The sequence below is a fragment of the Dermacentor silvarum genome, chromosome 8, assembly GCF_013339745.2.
Source record: "Dermacentor silvarum isolate Dsil-2018 chromosome 8, BIME_Dsil_1.4, whole genome shotgun sequence".
In the NCBI taxonomy this organism is placed as follows: Eukaryota; Metazoa; Arthropoda; class Arachnida; order Ixodida; family Ixodidae; genus Dermacentor; species Dermacentor silvarum.
The window spans coordinates 125,921,728-125,940,126 of record NC_051161.1 but is presented as its reverse complement, the minus strand read 5'-3'; the positions used below and the strand labels follow the sequence as shown (position 1 = coordinate 125,940,126).

General features: G+C 47.4%; 1 protein-coding gene across 1 annotated transcript in view; it reads left to right on the top strand.

Moving 5' to 3' along the window:
- Positions 1-18,399, top strand: part of LOC119461673 (uncharacterized) — a 137,573-nt gene that overhangs the window by 105,407 nt on the left and 13,767 nt on the right. The window contains exons 37-41 of the mRNA XM_037723043.2: positions 894-1,079; positions 3,914-4,003; positions 10,709-10,868; positions 11,620-11,789; positions 12,983-13,150. Of these exons, the coding sequence (XP_037578971.1) occupies positions 894-1,079; positions 3,914-4,003; positions 10,709-10,868; positions 11,620-11,789; positions 12,983-13,150 (774 nt within the window). The remainder of the gene's footprint in view (positions 1-893; positions 1,080-3,913; positions 4,004-10,708; positions 10,869-11,619; positions 11,790-12,982; positions 13,151-18,399) is intronic.

Sequence of the window (18,399 nt, the reverse complement as noted above, 5' to 3'; positions counted from 1 at the left end):
GCCTTTCCAGTTTCTCCCCAAAGTTCAGAAGGTTTTTTTTTAAAACTGTACGGGCAGGTGCATTCTGCGGGTTATCGTCAGCTTGTTAAGGTCAGTCTGCGTAACAGATGGAAGCGAGGACCGCGTGTCATGCGACTCGATCACCGCTTTACGCATAACCATCGTTGGCGCTGCATGGGTTTATCCTTTGATCGGTTTTATCTGCCACGGTGGAATAAATTAAGCAAGCGTCGGCAAAAAGTTTTTTTTTAACAGGTGATTCAAGAACACTGGAAATATCATTGATGTAAGTCAAGAACAATAGTGGCCCCAATACTGATCCTTCTGGAACCCCAGCCAAGACTTCTAGTGAATGAGACAAGAAGTTTTCAGTGTGGACGGATTGCACACGACCACTCAAATAGGCTGCAATCCAGTTCAATTTACTGTCACTTTAATAATTTATTCTTTTTTCTTCAAATTGTGCCTATTTGTACTACTTTAGTAGCATTGTTGAAAAGCTTCATGCTTTAAATGGCCATGATGCTGTAACTCAGAACTTTTTTTTTTTTTTCAGGACAGGTTTATGGTGTTGAAAAACTTGCTTTTCCAGAGAACATTGCTTCTTCCTTGCTGCAGTATTTAGAAACTAAAAAAACACATACGAGAGATGAAGAAGGAGATGACACAAAGAAGTGCTCTGTCACAAGTGAATTTTTACTGCACACAAGGAAAATATGTAGTACAGACATTTTTCATTTTATGCTGGCTTGTATTTTTTCTTGTGTACTGTAAAACTTCTGAGAGAGCGCCTGTTTACACAATCTTCATGTCTCGTCATACCAGCGCTCTCTCCACTTTCTCAGTAGTGTAATACCAACTGTCCCAACTATCCAACCTATTCCTTGCTGCAGGGATCCTGTGTGTTGGGCATAAATGAGCCAGCGGTGACCATCAAGAACATTGAGTGTGCCATCATCGACCATGCCTTTGAGCAGGGCTGGATCCATGCTGATCCACCATCGCAGCGGACGGGCAAGAAAGTGGCCGTTGTGGGTAGTGGACCAGCTGGTTTGGCCGCAGCTGCTCAGCTGAACAAGGTGCGTTCAACCCTGACATGCTGTGAAGTAAATGATCAAATTGGCTTGCACAAAGAGGTAATTACTGATGTAATTGAAAGCTGTCGCATAAATTCTCGTGTCCACCATTGCTATTGGCCTACAAGGTTGTCATTTCGTCTCCAATTGTATTTTTATTAAGGGGGGACGCGGCTTTCGCATCGCAATATTTGGTCAAAAAACCGATTTTTTGAAAATCACATTTTCAGTTTGTATGACTTCTTTTCTATTTTATTTCAAAATTTCGTCACGGAAAATCGCGCGGAAATGATGTAAAAATTGTTTATCGAAGCTAAGGTGGCGAGGAGTTTCTCGAAAATAGCGAAAAAACGGCATTTTTCAAGCCGCGATATCTCCGCAACCGCGTAACCTAGCGCCGCCATCTTGGTCTCTATGGATAGCGCGATTCTCCGTCTTTAAATCTGGCGCCTCGGCCAGCTGCACCAGGCAAGAACAAGCGCACAGCAAGCAAAAGTTTCAAGGTCTCGCGGCGGTTTCTGATCGGCAGCGCGCGCCACATGACTGTACGCGGCTCCGGATTGGTCTCCCGGGCGGTTGCCCTTAGCAACCGGCGGAAAGGTCGTCTGCTCGCCGCGCTGACGGCGCTGAGAAGCCGATTTCACGTCTTTTCAACTCGTCGCGGCGTGGTTTAGAGATCGTATCTCACTCATGATAACGGACCGGCGCTCACTTGTTAGAGAAACGAAAAACGTTGTCAAGCTCGGCCCTTCTTAGCTTGGAGAACGGCTCTCGTCTGTTATCATGGGCCGGCGATTGTTCAAGAAGAAACGCAAGACTGCGCATCAATTTGGTGCTCGTAAGTCGAAGCCACCGATCTCTAAAACAAAGTTTGCTCCGGCGACTTCAGCAGTGACAATGACGGTGGCATGCAGCGCGACGCGGACGTGCAGCTGAGCACCTTAAGCACGGATGGAACATCGTCCGCGCGTATTGGCGAAATTGTTCAGGAACCCAGCCGAAAAAGATGCAATGCGGAAAAAGAAAGCTGCAAAAGCTCATCAGACCATCAGGTCAGATGGTCAAGCGATGCCGCATCGCAAAGGACACAAAGGACTATAACCCTGGTGCCTATTAAATTTTGACAACTTTGAACCTTGTTTTCTCAGTACAGTTTTTTTGGCATGTTGCTCAGCTCGTGCAGCAGATATCTTGGTAACTACTTTACACATTTTGATTGCGTTTGTTTTGTCAGACTCACTGAACTGTACTTTAGGGGATAGCGCTCTTCTTTTTTTATCCTAGTGTTTTAAGAATTCGTAGTAGGGTTCCTTGTTTGCAGTGTAAGCGTGCTCACTGCAGTGGGACTGGAGAAAACATAAACTACAAATTTTAGTGTTGAAAAAAAATTATTTCGAGAACGCTATCCGCTTCTGCATACATTTGGCTGTGCATACAGTATTTAACAAACTTTTCACTTGATTTCGTAAATCCTCCAGTCCCTCCACGAGGTTCAAGAAAGAAATAATTTGTCTAGCAAAAAGTTTTCATGGTACCGCCTTGGAATTTTTATTAAAGCATCATAGAGCCATTCTTATTCTATGTACCAATTTTCATTGACATCCACCAAGAAACAAGAAAGTTGGTCCCGAAAGCCGTGTCCCCCCTTAACGGGTAGGGTTGTGCGAATATTCGAAACTTTTGAATGACAAATCGAATAGTGTCCTATTCTATTCGGTCTTCAAATCGAATAGTCCCTATTCGTAAATGCAAATATTTTTCTAATACTTTTTGAATGTTTCAAAATGTCAACTGCACCCAAATAAACATAAAATTGGAGCAACAGTGCGGTAAATTTTCAACCCCGTGGGCATAGTATGTACATAAAACATGAGAACTTGTGTAGTGGAGCAGGCTACATCACTTAGGTAGCAATACCTTTCGGGCTGTACAGCGATCATTCACACTCTGGAGAGCTGTGTGCATGTAAAGAAACGATTTCTTTGCTTCTAATGCTCTATCTGTGCTTTTAATAAACAACGCTTCAAAATGTACTATGTAATGACAGAAACTTGCTAACCTTAAAAGTAACTGGGATGTGAACATCGTTTTATATTAATCGTGATAATGGCTGTTCATTATTCAAAAACTATTAGATGTTTGATTCGATTAACTTCTGGCACTGTTCAATTCGTATTCGATTAGGTCTCAAAAATCACTATTCGCACACTCATATTAACGGGAGACAGTCATTGCTAGAAATGCTCCATAGAATGTGTGCGTGTGAGTGATTTATTTGGATGAAATTGAAAATGTTGGCAAGTGTTGTGTTGATGTTTTTGCCATGAAAACGTAAGTTGTTTAATGAACAAAGGATGTTAATATAAGACTGCATGAAAAACATTTAGGGAGTGTCAGAATAATACTACAGCTATAGGAGCAAGTACTCAAGCACACTGTGTTGTCATTCTAGTGATGCAAGCCAAAGAAATTCCATAATGCTGAATCCAAAAAATAGTGCACTTATAAATCCCGCAAAACTCCCTGCTGTCTTCCGCACATGGACACGAAGAACCCACTATTTATGATTGATTGATTTGTGCAAATTGGGAGAGATGCCATAGTGGGATGTGCCGTATAAATTCGAAAGTTTTATCACGGGGACCACATGAACCCAAAGCATTTTACACAAGCATTCTCGAATTCTGCCTCCATCAGAATGCTAGCACAGGGACTTACTATTTAATAGTTTGCACAAAGCCGTTAATTGCGCATATGCTGTACTAAAACTGTCTCTTTCCATTTCCTGCGTGGGCCAGTCACTGAAAAGATTGTGTTCTGCTTGCTTGCTCTTTCAGGCTGGTCACGAGGTCACCGTCTTTGAGAGGAATGACCGCGTCGGTGGCCTGTTGCAGTACGGCATACCTACCATGAAACTGGGAAAAGACGTGAGTGGTCATGTCACATTCGTGGGTGTGCACGTGGGGTGTAGCATCCTATGGGGCACCTGAAGTCATGCTTGTCAAGGGAATTAGCAAAAGGCATAGCGGATACAGTAAAACCTCATTTGGATTTCACAGGACTGAAAAAAAATGTCAGAAATAATTGAATACGGAATTATTGACGGTACCAAGAGATCAATAAACAAATGCCTACTGCATAAAAAGGCTATCCTTAAAGGGCCCCTTACCAGGCTCCAGCGTAAATTTTGGTTATGCACTGGAAGCTGTAAAACTCTTTACGGAACGTTCTACCGAAACAATCTTTCAAAACAGTTCAATATTTGAAGAGATAGAAGGAATCAACTGTCCTTTTACCATGGCCCCAGGAGGCAAGCATCGCTGCCAATGGAGACACTCACTCCCTCTGCCTCGACATAGTGTTCCTTTCCTGTCTTCTCCCATACCAAAGCTGAGGGCAGTAGAGCTTTGCCTCCTTTTTATTTATTTTTTCATTCTCCTTTTTTGTACTGTTGCGCATTCCACATTGGATGATTAGTCATGGTGAGTGATGAAACACTCACGGCAAAGAGGCACTTGTGTGTGTGATTTTTGACTCTTTGGCTGGCAATGGGGCTTCCTCAATTGAAAGGAAGGCATGCAGCGCAATTCCAGCGGTTTTTGCAGGTGCACAGCGTCATAAACTTTGCAGACACAATCGTTAGTATGCCATATATATACTAGAGCACTGCACGGGCTCGGGCTTACCCGAAAGCCCGGGCCCGGGCCGGCCCGGCCCATGGGCCGGGTCGGGCCGGGTAGGGCAGTTTTTTCACGGGCTCGGGCCGGGCTCGGGCACGGCATGGGCTTTTTGACCCGGACCCGGGCCAGGCTCGGGTATTTCGACACGGGCCCCGGCCGGGCTCGGACTTTCTGGTGGTGTGCATGTAACGTGCAGCGAGTTATCCTCACGTGTCTCGACTCTGAAAAACCTCTTGCCCCGGCGCAGCTGGAAGCTAGCAGTGCTACTCGTGTGTACTTCCCTTTTCTTCTTCCGTCATATTTTGTGCTGTTTCAACAGAATGTAAAAGTCCAGAAAGACCGAAGTCGCCTCAAACCAAAGGATGCCATTTTATTCCTTACCTAAATCAATGTAATTAATGCTTTCAGCACGGTGTAAGCGCGTTCGCGACTTGCTGATTCTTCAAAGGCGAATCGGTGAAACGATGACTGGTAAGATGAGATAATTCGTCACGCGGCTGACATATGGCACTGCGTCCATCCATGATTGCACACATGTTCTCAACTGGCCGCCTAGCAGCAGCGCATTACGCTGCACCATGGAGGAACGAGAAGCTTTCTTTCTCCATTTACTCCATCCATGCGCTGCGCTCACGACCGGTCGTGGCGGCGCTTCGGCTATAGTGTACTAGAATACGGTTGAGTGGGACGAACGGTTGGGGCGGCACATGCTTTGCAGTGAGGCGTCCGACGTGGAAAAATACTGTGGCGGCGTGGCGAGAGAAGTCATCTTCATATTTCTGGGGTTTTACATGCCAAAACCAGTTCTGATTATGAGGCACGCCGTAGTGGAGGGCTCCGGATTAACTTTGACCACATGGTGTTCTTTAACGTGCACTACAACGCAAGCTAGCACACGAGCGTTTTTGCATTTCGCCTCCATCGAAATGTGGCCGCCACGGCCGGGATACGATCCCGCGATCTCGTGCTCAGCAGCTCAACACCTTAGCTGACTGAGCCACCGCAGCGGGTGGCGATAGAAGTCGATTGGGCCGCATCTAAGTCACACCGTTGGAAACTGCTGGCGATACTGCTCGGCAGGCTCATTCGTACTACTGTGCGCGCTGGTATTTGCGTTCAGACCGCTAAAGTGGTGTTCATAATTGCTATGACATGTATTTATGCCTTAAGAACAAATTCCTTTCATTCTCTTCTTTATGTTATTTTTTTAATGCCACTCGGTGGTCTTTTTCGGTCTCGGGCCGGGCTCAGGCCTAAGGTAAAGGGGTGGCGGGCCAGGCCGGGCGGGTGACGTAGATTATTTCTGGGCCCGGGCTGGGCCCGGGTCTCGTCATAAAACTTTTGGTCGGGCTCGGGCGGGCAGCCCGATGTAAAATCGGGCCTGCGCCGGGCTCGAGCTGAAAAAATCGGCCCGTGCAGTGCTCTAGTATACACTATGTTCGTTTGTTTATGATGAGCAAACCTGGTGAGGGGCCCTTTAAGCAATGAGCAGATAAATTTTTTTAAAAAATATGTGTAAGTGCTAAACAGATTGCCTTGCCTGTTGGGCTTTTTATCACTTTTTGTTTTTCCTTTTCTTGTTGCACATGCTTATTTTCCTTTGGTGTTTGCACTTTGTGAAACAAGCCTTCAATTGAGAGTCATTGCTGTTCATTTGTAATTCTTCCGTTTTCCTTGTCGTCCCTTGTGCTGGAAAAATACATTGAGGAGGAAAGTTCTAGACACACTTGTGAGAAACATTGCTGTCAGGAAGACATTTACATTTATTTGTGGCATTCATGGTTTGTGACCTAGCTGCATGGATGCATTTGCAAAGCGATGCATAGGTGGATGCCCACACTACTTGTTAAAATTTGTATCGGAGATCAAATAACATGTTCCATCATTTTTATAAAAACATTTTAAGACTGTTTAATTTCCGAATCAAACTAGGTTACTGCAGAAGCGGTGGCTGCTGAGTGCCATGGAACCTTAGAAGTAGTCACAAATAGGTTTGCAATTATATGGCACTGAAATGTGTATTACATTCAACGTACAATCTTTCAGACTCCTTAGGGACTGCGAAAATGTAAAAGATTGGGCTGTCTGAAAAAATGAATGCATGCCTTAACTGCCCTCAAGGGCTCAAATTGCCAGAGCCACGTCCAAAATATGTTTTAAGGCCTGCCCATGCAATTATTGGGTGCCTCGGTGGTAGTACTGTAACAGGATAGGTGGGTGCACGTGTATAATTCAGGAGCACATTTTATGTCCCTTTGCACTCAGTGTGCTTCACTGCAATACATTGTGTATGCTTGACCGTGTAACATTGCTGTATTGCGACGAAGCTGACTCTTGGGAACTGGCATTATGACCCTGGTCGTGCCTTGTGCACTTTAACACCAGAATCTTTTCCGGTTAACCTCCCGGCCTTTCCCACCACGTTCCTCTCTCTCTCTCTTTAACACCATCGACGAGAATGAGAGTTGGCACCACTGCCAACAGTGGGAAATATTTAATGAAAAATATGGCATTGGTAGTGAATGACGAAGCAGTTAGGCCAAACGGTAGCACAGAACGACTACTACAACTGCCAGTGGATCGCCACGCAAGAGCGCTGGTTCAAGTCTGGGAGGTAATCAAAATGGTGGTGGTGGCTTCAATTAAGGCTGTTTCAGACCTGTGGTCATGGCAAAAAGTTAGAAAAATTTAACGTGCAAGGGTTTTGGCATCTAAAATTTCAGACATCCTTATGCATTGGCTCTATGGGACACGTGGCGGTACCACGAAGGCGTCCGAATTATCAGGCATGTCTGAAAAATTGGGCATCAAAAAAATTGGCAGTTGACTGTATCCATGGGAGAAGAGTACATTTCGGCGCTTCTCTACAAGAGATGCGCAGTAGATTTTGGGTATAAACGCGGCCTGGAACCGTTAGTCCAGGCGGCGAAGAAGCGCAGCATAACGCTACCACTGACAACAGCATCTTAACCTTCAGACACCATAAAGGTCCCACACAACAGCACGAGCATCTCAAAGAGCTAGTTGTCGTTCGGCAACAAATGCGCCCAGCAATTCGGTTGCACTCAGCAGAGAAACCTGGAGTATGATATTGGGGAAAGAGCCAAAGAAATCACTTTTGCTTATTACCCCTTTGAGGTCCGTTGTCGAGCAGGGCCCGACAACGCCACACAGCCGTAGCGGTCTGCTGTCGGGCACCGCCCGACAAGGGGGTTTGGGGGTTAAATTTCGCGTTTTTTCTCACCGCAATTCGTGCGCATTCTTTGTATACATGATGCGCTATCTCTTGAGGGATAAATAAACTTTGTTTGTTGAAGTTTACTTCTTTTTGCACTAGGGTGCAGCACAATGTTCAGCACGGCTTCTGGATACCAGAGCGTCACTTGCGCGCCGAACCGCACATTCGCGCGGTTTGCTGAGAAGCATGACCACTTTTTCACCGCATGCGTTTTACGGTGGTGTATTTAGTGAAAGCTTCTACAGGTATTTTGAGGCGCACACAGCTGCAGAATCATGGTGAGTAAGAACAGTGACACCTGCAGTACCGCTGCACCTCATCCCACAGCTGGTGGGTGACGTGAGGGCTAGAGCCAAAAATCGGGGCCTGTTTGCGCGGAAGGAGTGCGAGGAAAGGCTAGATGGGAGGAGCCATTTCATCTACAAGCTCCCAGGCCAAAGCAGCAAGGACTGTGCTGCTTGTAGCAATCAAAAAACAAACAGAGGCAGGAGGCAAACTGTGTTTTTCTGTAAAACCTGCAGTAACAACCCTGGCCTGCACCCAGGAGAGTGCTTCGAGCGGTATCGCACACTGCTCAAGTATCGGTAGAGGAGTAGCCTGCGGAATGCAAAAGAAAAAAAATAAATATCCTGCGAGTTTTTCTGCCACAGTTTGTGGTTTTCTTCGCGGCACCACAAACTGGCAATATAGTGTCAGACCAGGACAGCCGGAAAGTGGGTAAAAGTTTCGGAGCGCAAAGGGTTAAAGGAATGATGCGCTTGATGTCATATATTTGTTGTGGTGAGGATATGAAATAGCATTTGTTCTTTTGTTGCCTAATTTCGTAGAGGGCAGAACCGGTGAGCAGCACATCTGAAGCAGTTGTAGAGATGGCTGTGCGTGTACGCCGACTCTACATAAGTGTGCTGTCTTGTGTTGAGCCATGTTGGGCGATGATGTACTTTCCGTAAAGTGGAAGTGTGTGGGAGACCTAGAGAAAAAACTCTTCTGTGGTAAAACTGATTTGACTGGTCTGAGTATTGATCCATGAGCGAGGAGAGCATATATACTGGCGTTTGCTGCCTGAAGCAATGCCAGTCGAAGGCAATGGCAAGTGTATATTGACTCAAAAGACTGCCATTGACTGCCATTTCTCTGTAATAGAAGGGTGGTGCTACCTGTCACCGTGGGGCGTGTTTCACTGTGCTTTGTTTTTTCCATAGCGGTGGCAGATGGCGCCACCTTTCTATTGCAGTGAGACTATGAGCTGCCTGTGTGGAACCATAGGCTAGATCTTCATCCCTCCATATCAAGAACCAGTCTCGAGAAAACTGCAAAGATTATGCCTGAACTTTGCTACTGAGCTGAGACAAAGTGTAGAAAAGGTCTAGAGCACTACAGTAAAACCTTGTTGATTTGACTCTCGTTAATTCGGAAAATCAGTTAATTTGGACTCGTCCTCTAGTCCCGGCCAGCGTATGCATTATTCAATGCAATCAAACTCTCGTTAATTCGGACTTATTTGGCCGCACATCGGTTAATTCGGGCTACTTTTGGAGCTCGGTGAGCGAGTAGCGCCGTGAATGTGCGGTTCAAAAGAGCAAGAATGGCGCTAGCGTCCAACTAAAACGAAGCGGCGGAGTCCGCATCGCCACAGCCATCAGTTGAAATCGTACGTGAATGACAGCAACGCCGGAACGCTTCAAGCCTATTTGTGTCTTTAAAGCCTGTATTCTTGTGTTTACCGCCACGCATAACACCGCACTGGCCGTGGGCTTTCGTAACTGCGTAGTCGTCCTCCACGATCGCGTCGATAGTGGCCGCAGTTTTCTTCGCAGCGGTTGTGGTGAACAGTAGGTTCGTTTTTACTCGGTACGCGCGTCGGCCGCGTGCGTGAACAACTGCGTAGTTGCCATCGATGATCGCATAGATAGCGACCGCGGTTTCGACTGCAGTTGTTGCAGCGAATGGTAGTTAATTTGTCTAGACTCGGTGCTTGCGTCAGGCACGTTCCTTCAGCACCGCAAAGTTGCTGTTCATAATCGCGTCGATAACGGTCACGGTTTTTTCCGCAGCGGTTGCGGCAAACAGTTGTTTTGTTTCGACTCGGTGCAAGGCTGTCGAGCTTGAAAAGCACCGGCTACATCGCGATTATGTTTTCGCCAGTGAGCTGGCGAAAACATAATCGCGATGTGGTTGCAATAGTACGAAGCGTGTCGCAAATAAAGGCGCATGCGCTGCGGTTGTGCTGCGAAGAAAGACGCGAGGCCTCGATCGCTGCTGCGAGAGCCAGTGAGTCACGATGTGAGAATTTCAGTTTCCGCTCTGCTTTTGTGCTAAATAGCAACAGGAGTTGCTCAGTCATTCACTAAATAAAAGCGTGTTGACGTAGTGAGCGTTTGCTTATTGTTTTCTGAATACCCTCGATAATTCGACATTCGGTTAATTCGGACATTTTTTTTGATCCCGTGAAATCCGAATTAATGAAGTTTTACTGTATTCACTTCCCCAGGAAAGGGGCAAACAGAATAGAAACAGCTACATGTTCAACTTGAAGTGGGCCAGGTGCTGCCTTCTCAGGCGTTGGCGTAATTTCTGTTGCATCTGAGAGTCTAGGGCAAACCTCGAGAAAAACTGCTTCAGTGTTAAAAAGGATTGCGTTCAAGCTGCTTATGTAGTGTGCATACATGCATGCATTCACAAAGCTTCACATTGTAAGTTGGTTCACTCTGTAGGTCGTGAAGAGGCGTGTTGACCTGATGGCAGAGGAAGGCATCACGTTCAAGACCTCGACAGACGTGGGCAAGGACGTGGCCAGCAGTGACCTGATGTCCCAGTTCGATGCCCTACTCCTAACCACAGGATCAACATGGCCGCGTGATCTCCCCATCCCCGGTAAGTGCTTGCCTCGTTTCTCATTTTGTTTGTCATGATCCTGTCGCTAAGGGACCCGTGCAGGAATCAGGTGAGAACAGCAGTTAAGGCACAAGCAAAATAGTAACAGCACCACGTGTGGCTTGTTCATGCCTTGGCTGCCATCCTAGCATGTCTGATTCCTTTGCTGGTTTGCTTTGTGATGAGCGATATACAAGCCTAACTTGCAGCCTTACGCGTCATCATGGTCCTAATTAGAGACATTACCTACATGTAGTGCCATGTCAGGCCACACTTATATTATTGGCCAATTGCAATAAAATATTGCTTTTGGTAAATTGTTCATAAATTATAATTAAATTCTGGGGTTTTACAGGCCAAAACCAAGATCTGATTATAGGGCACCCTGTAGTGGAGGGCTCCAGAAATATTTTGCCTACGGGATTCCTTAACATGCACCTAAACAGGCGTTTTTGCATTTCGCTCCCACCGAACTGTGGCTGCCACAGCAGGGGCTCAACCTTAAGTTTGTTATAAATGAGAAGCATATGAGGAGGCAATGTACAGAAATGTTTACTTTTGGATGCATAGTGTTCTATAGCATATTTATTGCAGCCGCAGTCACATTTGTCATGTGAATATATTAGTTGTCCCTTAAGTATTAGGTTCTTCACACACTTCATGCCACAAATTTAACTAAACTAATGTATTGCGAATTCATGTAAACGAGACGTTTATATTTTGTGGTTTTAGAAGTGGTGTGTGTATGTAGGCCGCCATCTGGAGGGCATCCACTTTGCCATGAGCTTCCTGGAGACTTGGCAGAAGAAGCAGATGGGCAACGACATCGACCACCTGCCGCTGTCGGCCCGCAACAAGGACGTCATTGTCATCGGTGGTGGAGACACTGGTGTGGACTGCATTGCCACCTCACTGCGACAGGTCAGGATCACTGCAGTCGTGGTTGCATGGTTGTGGCATAGCAGAGACACCCCAAAAAAAAATGTCGCTGCTAGCAACTAAAGGTGCCTAGCAATGCCAAGTAGAAATTCCCAAAGCAGCTTTGTGCCATGTGGAAATGCTAAAGGTTTCAAAAGGGTTCATGCTGGTTTGCGATCATGTGGTTCAACATGGTAAAAGAAAAAGGACTACAGCATATATGTATATGCAAAGTGGAACACATCAAGAAACGTGTAAGCAGAGGGCAAGCCTCTAAGTTTTGCAAACATTTCCAAATGCAACGTTTAGCAGATAGCAGAAGCGTTAACAGAGATTGCTCAAGTCTGCAGGAGTTTAGGTCAAGACTATTAAAAACTTTAAATAAATCTCAAAGCCGGCTACCACGGTGCCCACCTCTATGAAGGTTCCCTGCAATTTTGGCACACGCGAGCGTGTAGCAAAGCTCATACTCACCACAATAGTACATTAAAAGGTCACCAAGGGTGCAGCAAAGGGCAAAAGCATTGAAAGTTATAGCAAGGTTTGGAGTTGTGCTAAAGCCCCTTAGATGGTGTTTTAAGAACTCACGCTGGCAACATGTTGGCACGACGCAGCATGTGAGATAACTGCTGCAGTGCTGCAGAAGCAGCACCGTGACAGTTACCAGGCATCTGAGACTGCTGGCATGATGAGGAGTACCAGCTGTAATGTTGCAGGCATTGCTGCACGTCGATGATGCACAAGGTGAGGTCGAAGCTGTTTGTTGTACTCGCACCACTGTGTGCATGCAACTGCACAGCAGGAATGCTAGTGTTTGTGCAGAACAATGATCATGCAATCACTGCAAGGCAGAATGCTGCCTTGGCTCCGCTGCAGAGCAGTTTGAGCTGAACGTGACTGTGCATCCACTTGGTTTCATCATTTTCCCAGCCAAACGTACTGCACGTCTCTGGAGACCTAATCCACCACGTGCAGACCACGCATGCGCTGTCGATAATGTGACAACACAGTGGCACCGGTGGTGCAAGTTCACCTGGAGTCTCTTTTGTTGCTTTGTAACACTAAAAATTAGTCAATCAACAGTTTTCACATGGGGAAATAGATAATGCTGCAAGCTTAGTCCTTGAGCAACAGCCAAAACTTGTGGAAATGTCTGCTCATGATGACGTTTCTTTTTTTTTTTGTTATCTCTGCAGGGTGCACGGAGCATTGTGACCTTCGAAATCCTGCCGCAGCCCCCTCCGCAGCGTGCAGAGGGCAACCCTTGGCCCCAGTGGCCTCGCATCATGCGCGTGGACTATGGCCATGAGGAGGTCCGCCTCAAGTACGGCCAGGACCCACGACACTACAGCATCCTCAGCAAGGTGACACATGCCTCCTGTAACGTTTGACTGACAGACGAAACGACGATCAACATTTGGCTGGGCCTTGCCAAGACGAAAAGACCCCCGGCCATTTATTTGCCGCGGTTAAGTAGCCGTGTTCCCAGCGGGGAAGGGCGAACGAAAGCCAGGAGGAAAGTAAAGCAGACGGAAGGGGGGAGAGGAGGACAAGGCGATATCACCGAGGACGAATGCAGACAGCAGATAGTCCGGTCTGTTACATCTTCTCTTCACACATTTTCAAAACACTGATTTGATTTGCACTCGTTAACTTGATGGAAGGATGGCCCGTAGTGAAGGCGCTTCGGTTCGCTGCGCTGGCGTCCTGACCTGTGCAGTCCAGCCAGTGGGCTTCCTGGAGTCTCTGGGGAAGTGGCATTGGAGTCCTCACCTGGATGAGCTGGTTCTGCCTGGTGACTGCCTAATGGGTTGCCCTGCGTGATGTTGCCTCGATGTCTATCACTGCACTCCGTCTCGTGTCGGGGTGCGTCAGGGTGCCTCGCGTCGGGGTGCGGGTTACCGTTACCCACGTCGCTAACCTCACCGTCGAAGTTTTCGTCCGTTTGCAGCAAGTGCTGTCGGTTGCGTCTCAGGAGGCCATGGTCTTCTGTTTTTACCACGTACGATCGTGGTGCAGTCTCTTTTACCACTTTCGCTCGGCGTGACCAGCTTCCGTGTTTGATCCGGACCACGTTTCCGGCTTCCAAGGGTGGTAGTGGCCTGCCTCGGGAAGACTGACGCTGTTTCAATACGGGGATCCCTCCGTCGACATTGTATTCAGGAAGTGTTGCGTGCAGGCAGCGACCTTGCAGTAGTTCTCCGGGTGATTGACCGCTGTCAAGAGGAGAAGATCGATACGCCAACAGACCGAGCCATACATCACCCCGGGACTCGTGGGTTTTCTTTAGAATACGCTTCACGATCTGCACACCCTTTTCGGCTAAGCCATTTGACCATGGGAACTCGGGACTTGACGTGATATGCTCGAAGTCATACCGGTGTACGAACAACGCGAACTCTCGCGATGCAAATTGAGGCCCGTTGTCGGTGCAAACTTGACTGGGAATGCCGTATCGAGAGAAGATAGCAGATATCTTGTCGATTACTTCCACCGCCATGGTACCTCTCAGTTTCTCGACATCTGGAAAGTTAGAATGGGCATCAAACACAACAACGTAGTGATCTCCAGCGAATGTAAATAGGTCTATTCCTACGCGATGCCACGGTCGGTCAGGCGTTGGCTGTAGCAGGAGGGGTTCACTCGGTTGGCTGTAGGCGTACTTTCGACATACGCTACAAGTTCGCGCTCGTTGTTCAATGTCACTGCTCATTCCCGGCCAGAAAACCAATCTACGAGCTCTAGCCTTACACTTGTTCATACCCAAGTGGCCTTCGTGAATACGCTCAAGAATTTCCGGATGCATTGATTTAGGCACAACCACTTTGCAACCCTTGAGAATCACTCCATTGACCACGGATAGCTCTTCCGCATACGGCTTCAGTACGCCGTCTATTGCCATGCCATCTTCCATTTGTTTCATAGTGCGGCTGAGAAGCGATCTTCAAGGGTATCCTTTTGTAGTCGCACCATAGTCGCTTTGCTTATGATGCTGGAGACTACTTGCGTTGTGTGCACGTCCACGTCCTCGACTTGGTCACTTCCGCCAGTTGGTAGTGTGGCCCGGGACAGCATGTCTGCGAGTAACAGGTCCTTCCCAGGTACAAACTGCAATACAAAATCAAATTTCATCAGACGGATGAAAAACCGTTGCAGTCTGGGTGGCATATCTCCAATGTTCTTTTGGGCAATCGCAGTTAATGGCCGGTGATCAGTTTCAACCGTAATCTTTCGTCCATATACGAACTGATGAAATTTTTCACAAGCGAAAACGATTGCAAGTGTTTCCTTTTCTATGTGGGCGTATCGTTCTTCACTCGGCGTCAGCGCCCTTGACGCGTAGGTCACTGGGCGCCAGTCATCCCCGTGTCTTTGCAATAATGCAGCATCGATACCCGTTCCCGAGGCGTCCGCCGTTATCTTTGTGTTCCTTTTTTCATCAAAAAGAGCCAACAACGGGGGATTTGTAAGCACTGTGCAGATCTGGTCCCATTCGTGCTCATGGGCTGTTGTCCACTCAAACACCGAGGATTCTTTAACGAGGCTTCGAAGCAATGCTGTTTTGTCGCTCAATGCTGGCAGGTATTTTCGAAAGTAGTTCACGACACCGAGCAGTCTACGCACACCCTGTTTATCTTTTGGAGCTGGCATGGCACGGACGCTTTCGATTAAATCGGGACTAGGACGAATTCCGTCTCGTCCTATAACATCGCCAAGGAATGCAACCTGTGTGGTACAGAACACACACTTAGCTGGATTAAATGTTAGCCCTTCCTCCTGTGCCCGTGTTAGCACAGCAGTGACGCGTTCGTCGTGTTCTTCCTTAGAGTCGCCCCATATTAAAACGTCGTCTACGTAGACGCGCACTCCCGGCAGCCCTTCGAACATCTCTGTTAACGTCTTTTGGAACACCTCGCTCGCCGATGAAATTCCGAAAGGAAGATGTCAAGAACGGTACCGCCCAAATGGTGTCGCAAAAGTGCATATTCGTGACGTGGCCTCGTCTAAAGGAATCTGATGAAAGCCAGCATTGGCGTCGAGCCGGGAGAAGTATTTTGCTCCTGCCAGTTCGCTCTCTATGTCCTCTCGTGAAGGCATAGGATAGTGCTCCCGCTTAATGCTCCTGTTCACTGCTCTCGGGTCCATGCAAATGCGAAGCGTACCATCCTTCTTGTGCACAACAACCAGGGGGCTTACCCAATTGGTTGGTTCATCCACCTTGACGATGATTGAGGCCTTTTCAATTCTTTGGAGTTCTTGTCGCAGGCGTCCTTTCAATGCTATGGGTACTCTGCGGGCAGGTTGGACGACTGGAACGGCATCCTCTCATAGCACCATTTTGTAGGGTCGCTTGACGCAGCCGGTGCCGCTGAAGAGGTCAGGAAAGGCAAGCTGGAATTCCGTTCGCGTATAGCCTACATTCACAGCGTCCGCAGTCACCGGTATCAGACCAAACTGTTGGCATGCTTTTAAGCCAAGGATAGCTTGGCGCCCCTTTTTCACGATAAAGAACGAGACGGAATGCTGCGTTTCGCTTATATCGAGATCTTCGGTTGCCACGCCAACGTGCTTGATTGCGCTGCCGTTGTATGCTGTGAGGACGGCCGCGCTCTTACGCGGAGTGCTTGCGTTGGCAATTCGGTTGAACAGGGATAGGGGCAGCAAATTTGCCTGAGACCCGGTATCTACTTTGAATTGTATCTCCAGACTGGCTATTTTGCCGCGAACCACCCAATCCGCTCCTATGGCTCCGGTGACGCCGCAAATGCTGATGCCCAAGATGTCAAAGTTTTCGTCGCCTTCTTCCAATTTGTGCACCTCGTTTATCCTGCGAGCATTGTTGCAGCATGCGGCGAAGTGATTTCGTTTCTTGCATGCATAACAAGTTTTCCCATATGCCGGGCACCGCTCAGGGGCATGTACCTTGTTACAATTTCGACAACGAGTTGCATTCGCAAACTTCGTGCGGTTTGTGCGATTTGTGAAGTCAACGTGCAGGCTTTCCTTTGACCATGCTGCGCTCTGAAGGGCAGAAAGCTCAGCGGCTTTGCAAATTTCTTCTGCTTTCTGCAAGTTTAAGTCTTTGTCACTTAGCAACTTTTCTCGAAGTTTTGCATTATTTGTGCCAAAAACCACTTGATCCCTGATCATAGATTCTTCAAGTGAACCGAAGTTGCACAGCTTTGCCTGCTTTTTTAAGTCCCGTAGGAACCGCTCAAAAGGCTCGGCCTCTTCCTGTGTTCGCAGTCGAAAAATGCGCCTTTCGTAGACTTCATTACCCTGGTCGACACAGTATTCTTCAAACTTCTGCACTAACGTGTCATAATCTTCTCGGTTCTCACCTGCGGCAAACGAGAAGTTGTTGTAGACATCGAGCGCCTCGTCCCCCGCGGTGCTCAGAAGAATCGCTGCTTTTACGACCGATGGGCGGGGCTTCTCCGGTTCCGTAGCGGTGATGAACAGCTGCAGCTTCTGCTTGAACACCAGCCAGTTTTTCCTGATGTTGCCGGACAGGTGCAGCGGTTCTGGGGGCTTTACGACGTCCATCTAGTACGTCACATCCCACTTCTGACACCATGTAACGTTTGACTGACAGACGAAACGACGATCAACATTTGGCTGGGCCTTGCCAAGACGAAAAGACCCCCGGCCGTTTATTTGCCGCGGTTAAGTAGCCGTGTTCCCAGCGGGGAAGGGCGAACGAAAGCCAGGAGGAAAGTAAAGCAGACGGAAGGGGGGAGAGGAGGACGAGGCGATATCGCCGAGGACGAATGCAGACAGCAGATAGTCCGGTCTGTTACACCTCCGTCTGCTGCCAGTATTATTGCTGTGACCCAAAAAATGAGGGTAGCTGTTCGGGAAAGAAAAGCTGTAGATGAAGTTGATTAGGATGGAAGCTCAGACTAGTCAGTGAGACATTTCGAGTGGTAAAAAAAAAATACAGCAGGACCCATCTTACAATGAACGTTGATGTCAATGCGATTAGATTGCAGCAATGTAGCAACGCCACTAAGGACACATAGTGGCGCTCTAGCAGTGACGCCGCAAAGTCCTTGCACGGCACGTCTGATTATACTATATTCGGAAAAGTGTCTGAATGTAAATGACGCAGATTTGATTTCGCCCAGCACTGGATAAATTTTTAAGGATACTTTTTTGTCGTTGAAAAGCGACACATACCGAATGGCGCACACCCAGCTATCAAAGTTGGCGTGAAAGGAAAACAAATAACGGCAACGATACCGGAAAGTGGTTGAAGTATCCTAAGAATGCTAATCACATTAAAAGGGGCGTATGGAAAAGTGCACGGCGAGGAAGAGGTACACACTGCATATTCCACAGTGCTGATAAAGTGTTAACCGGGCACAACACTGTGTTGTGAACTACAACTGCACATATTTTTCTGTGTAGATATAGTATAATAGTGCCCTGCTCACCTTATTACTCGCCTTTCCAGAGCGTAAGCTGCACCTCTTTAAAGTCGCACTTACCACCTGCACCTTGTAAATAGGTTGTTCAAGAAAATGTTAATATTGGTTTTACTTATTTAACATTATTTTAGATGCAATGAAGGTCATGGATGTCAAGGCTCGATAGTATACCTTCTGACGTA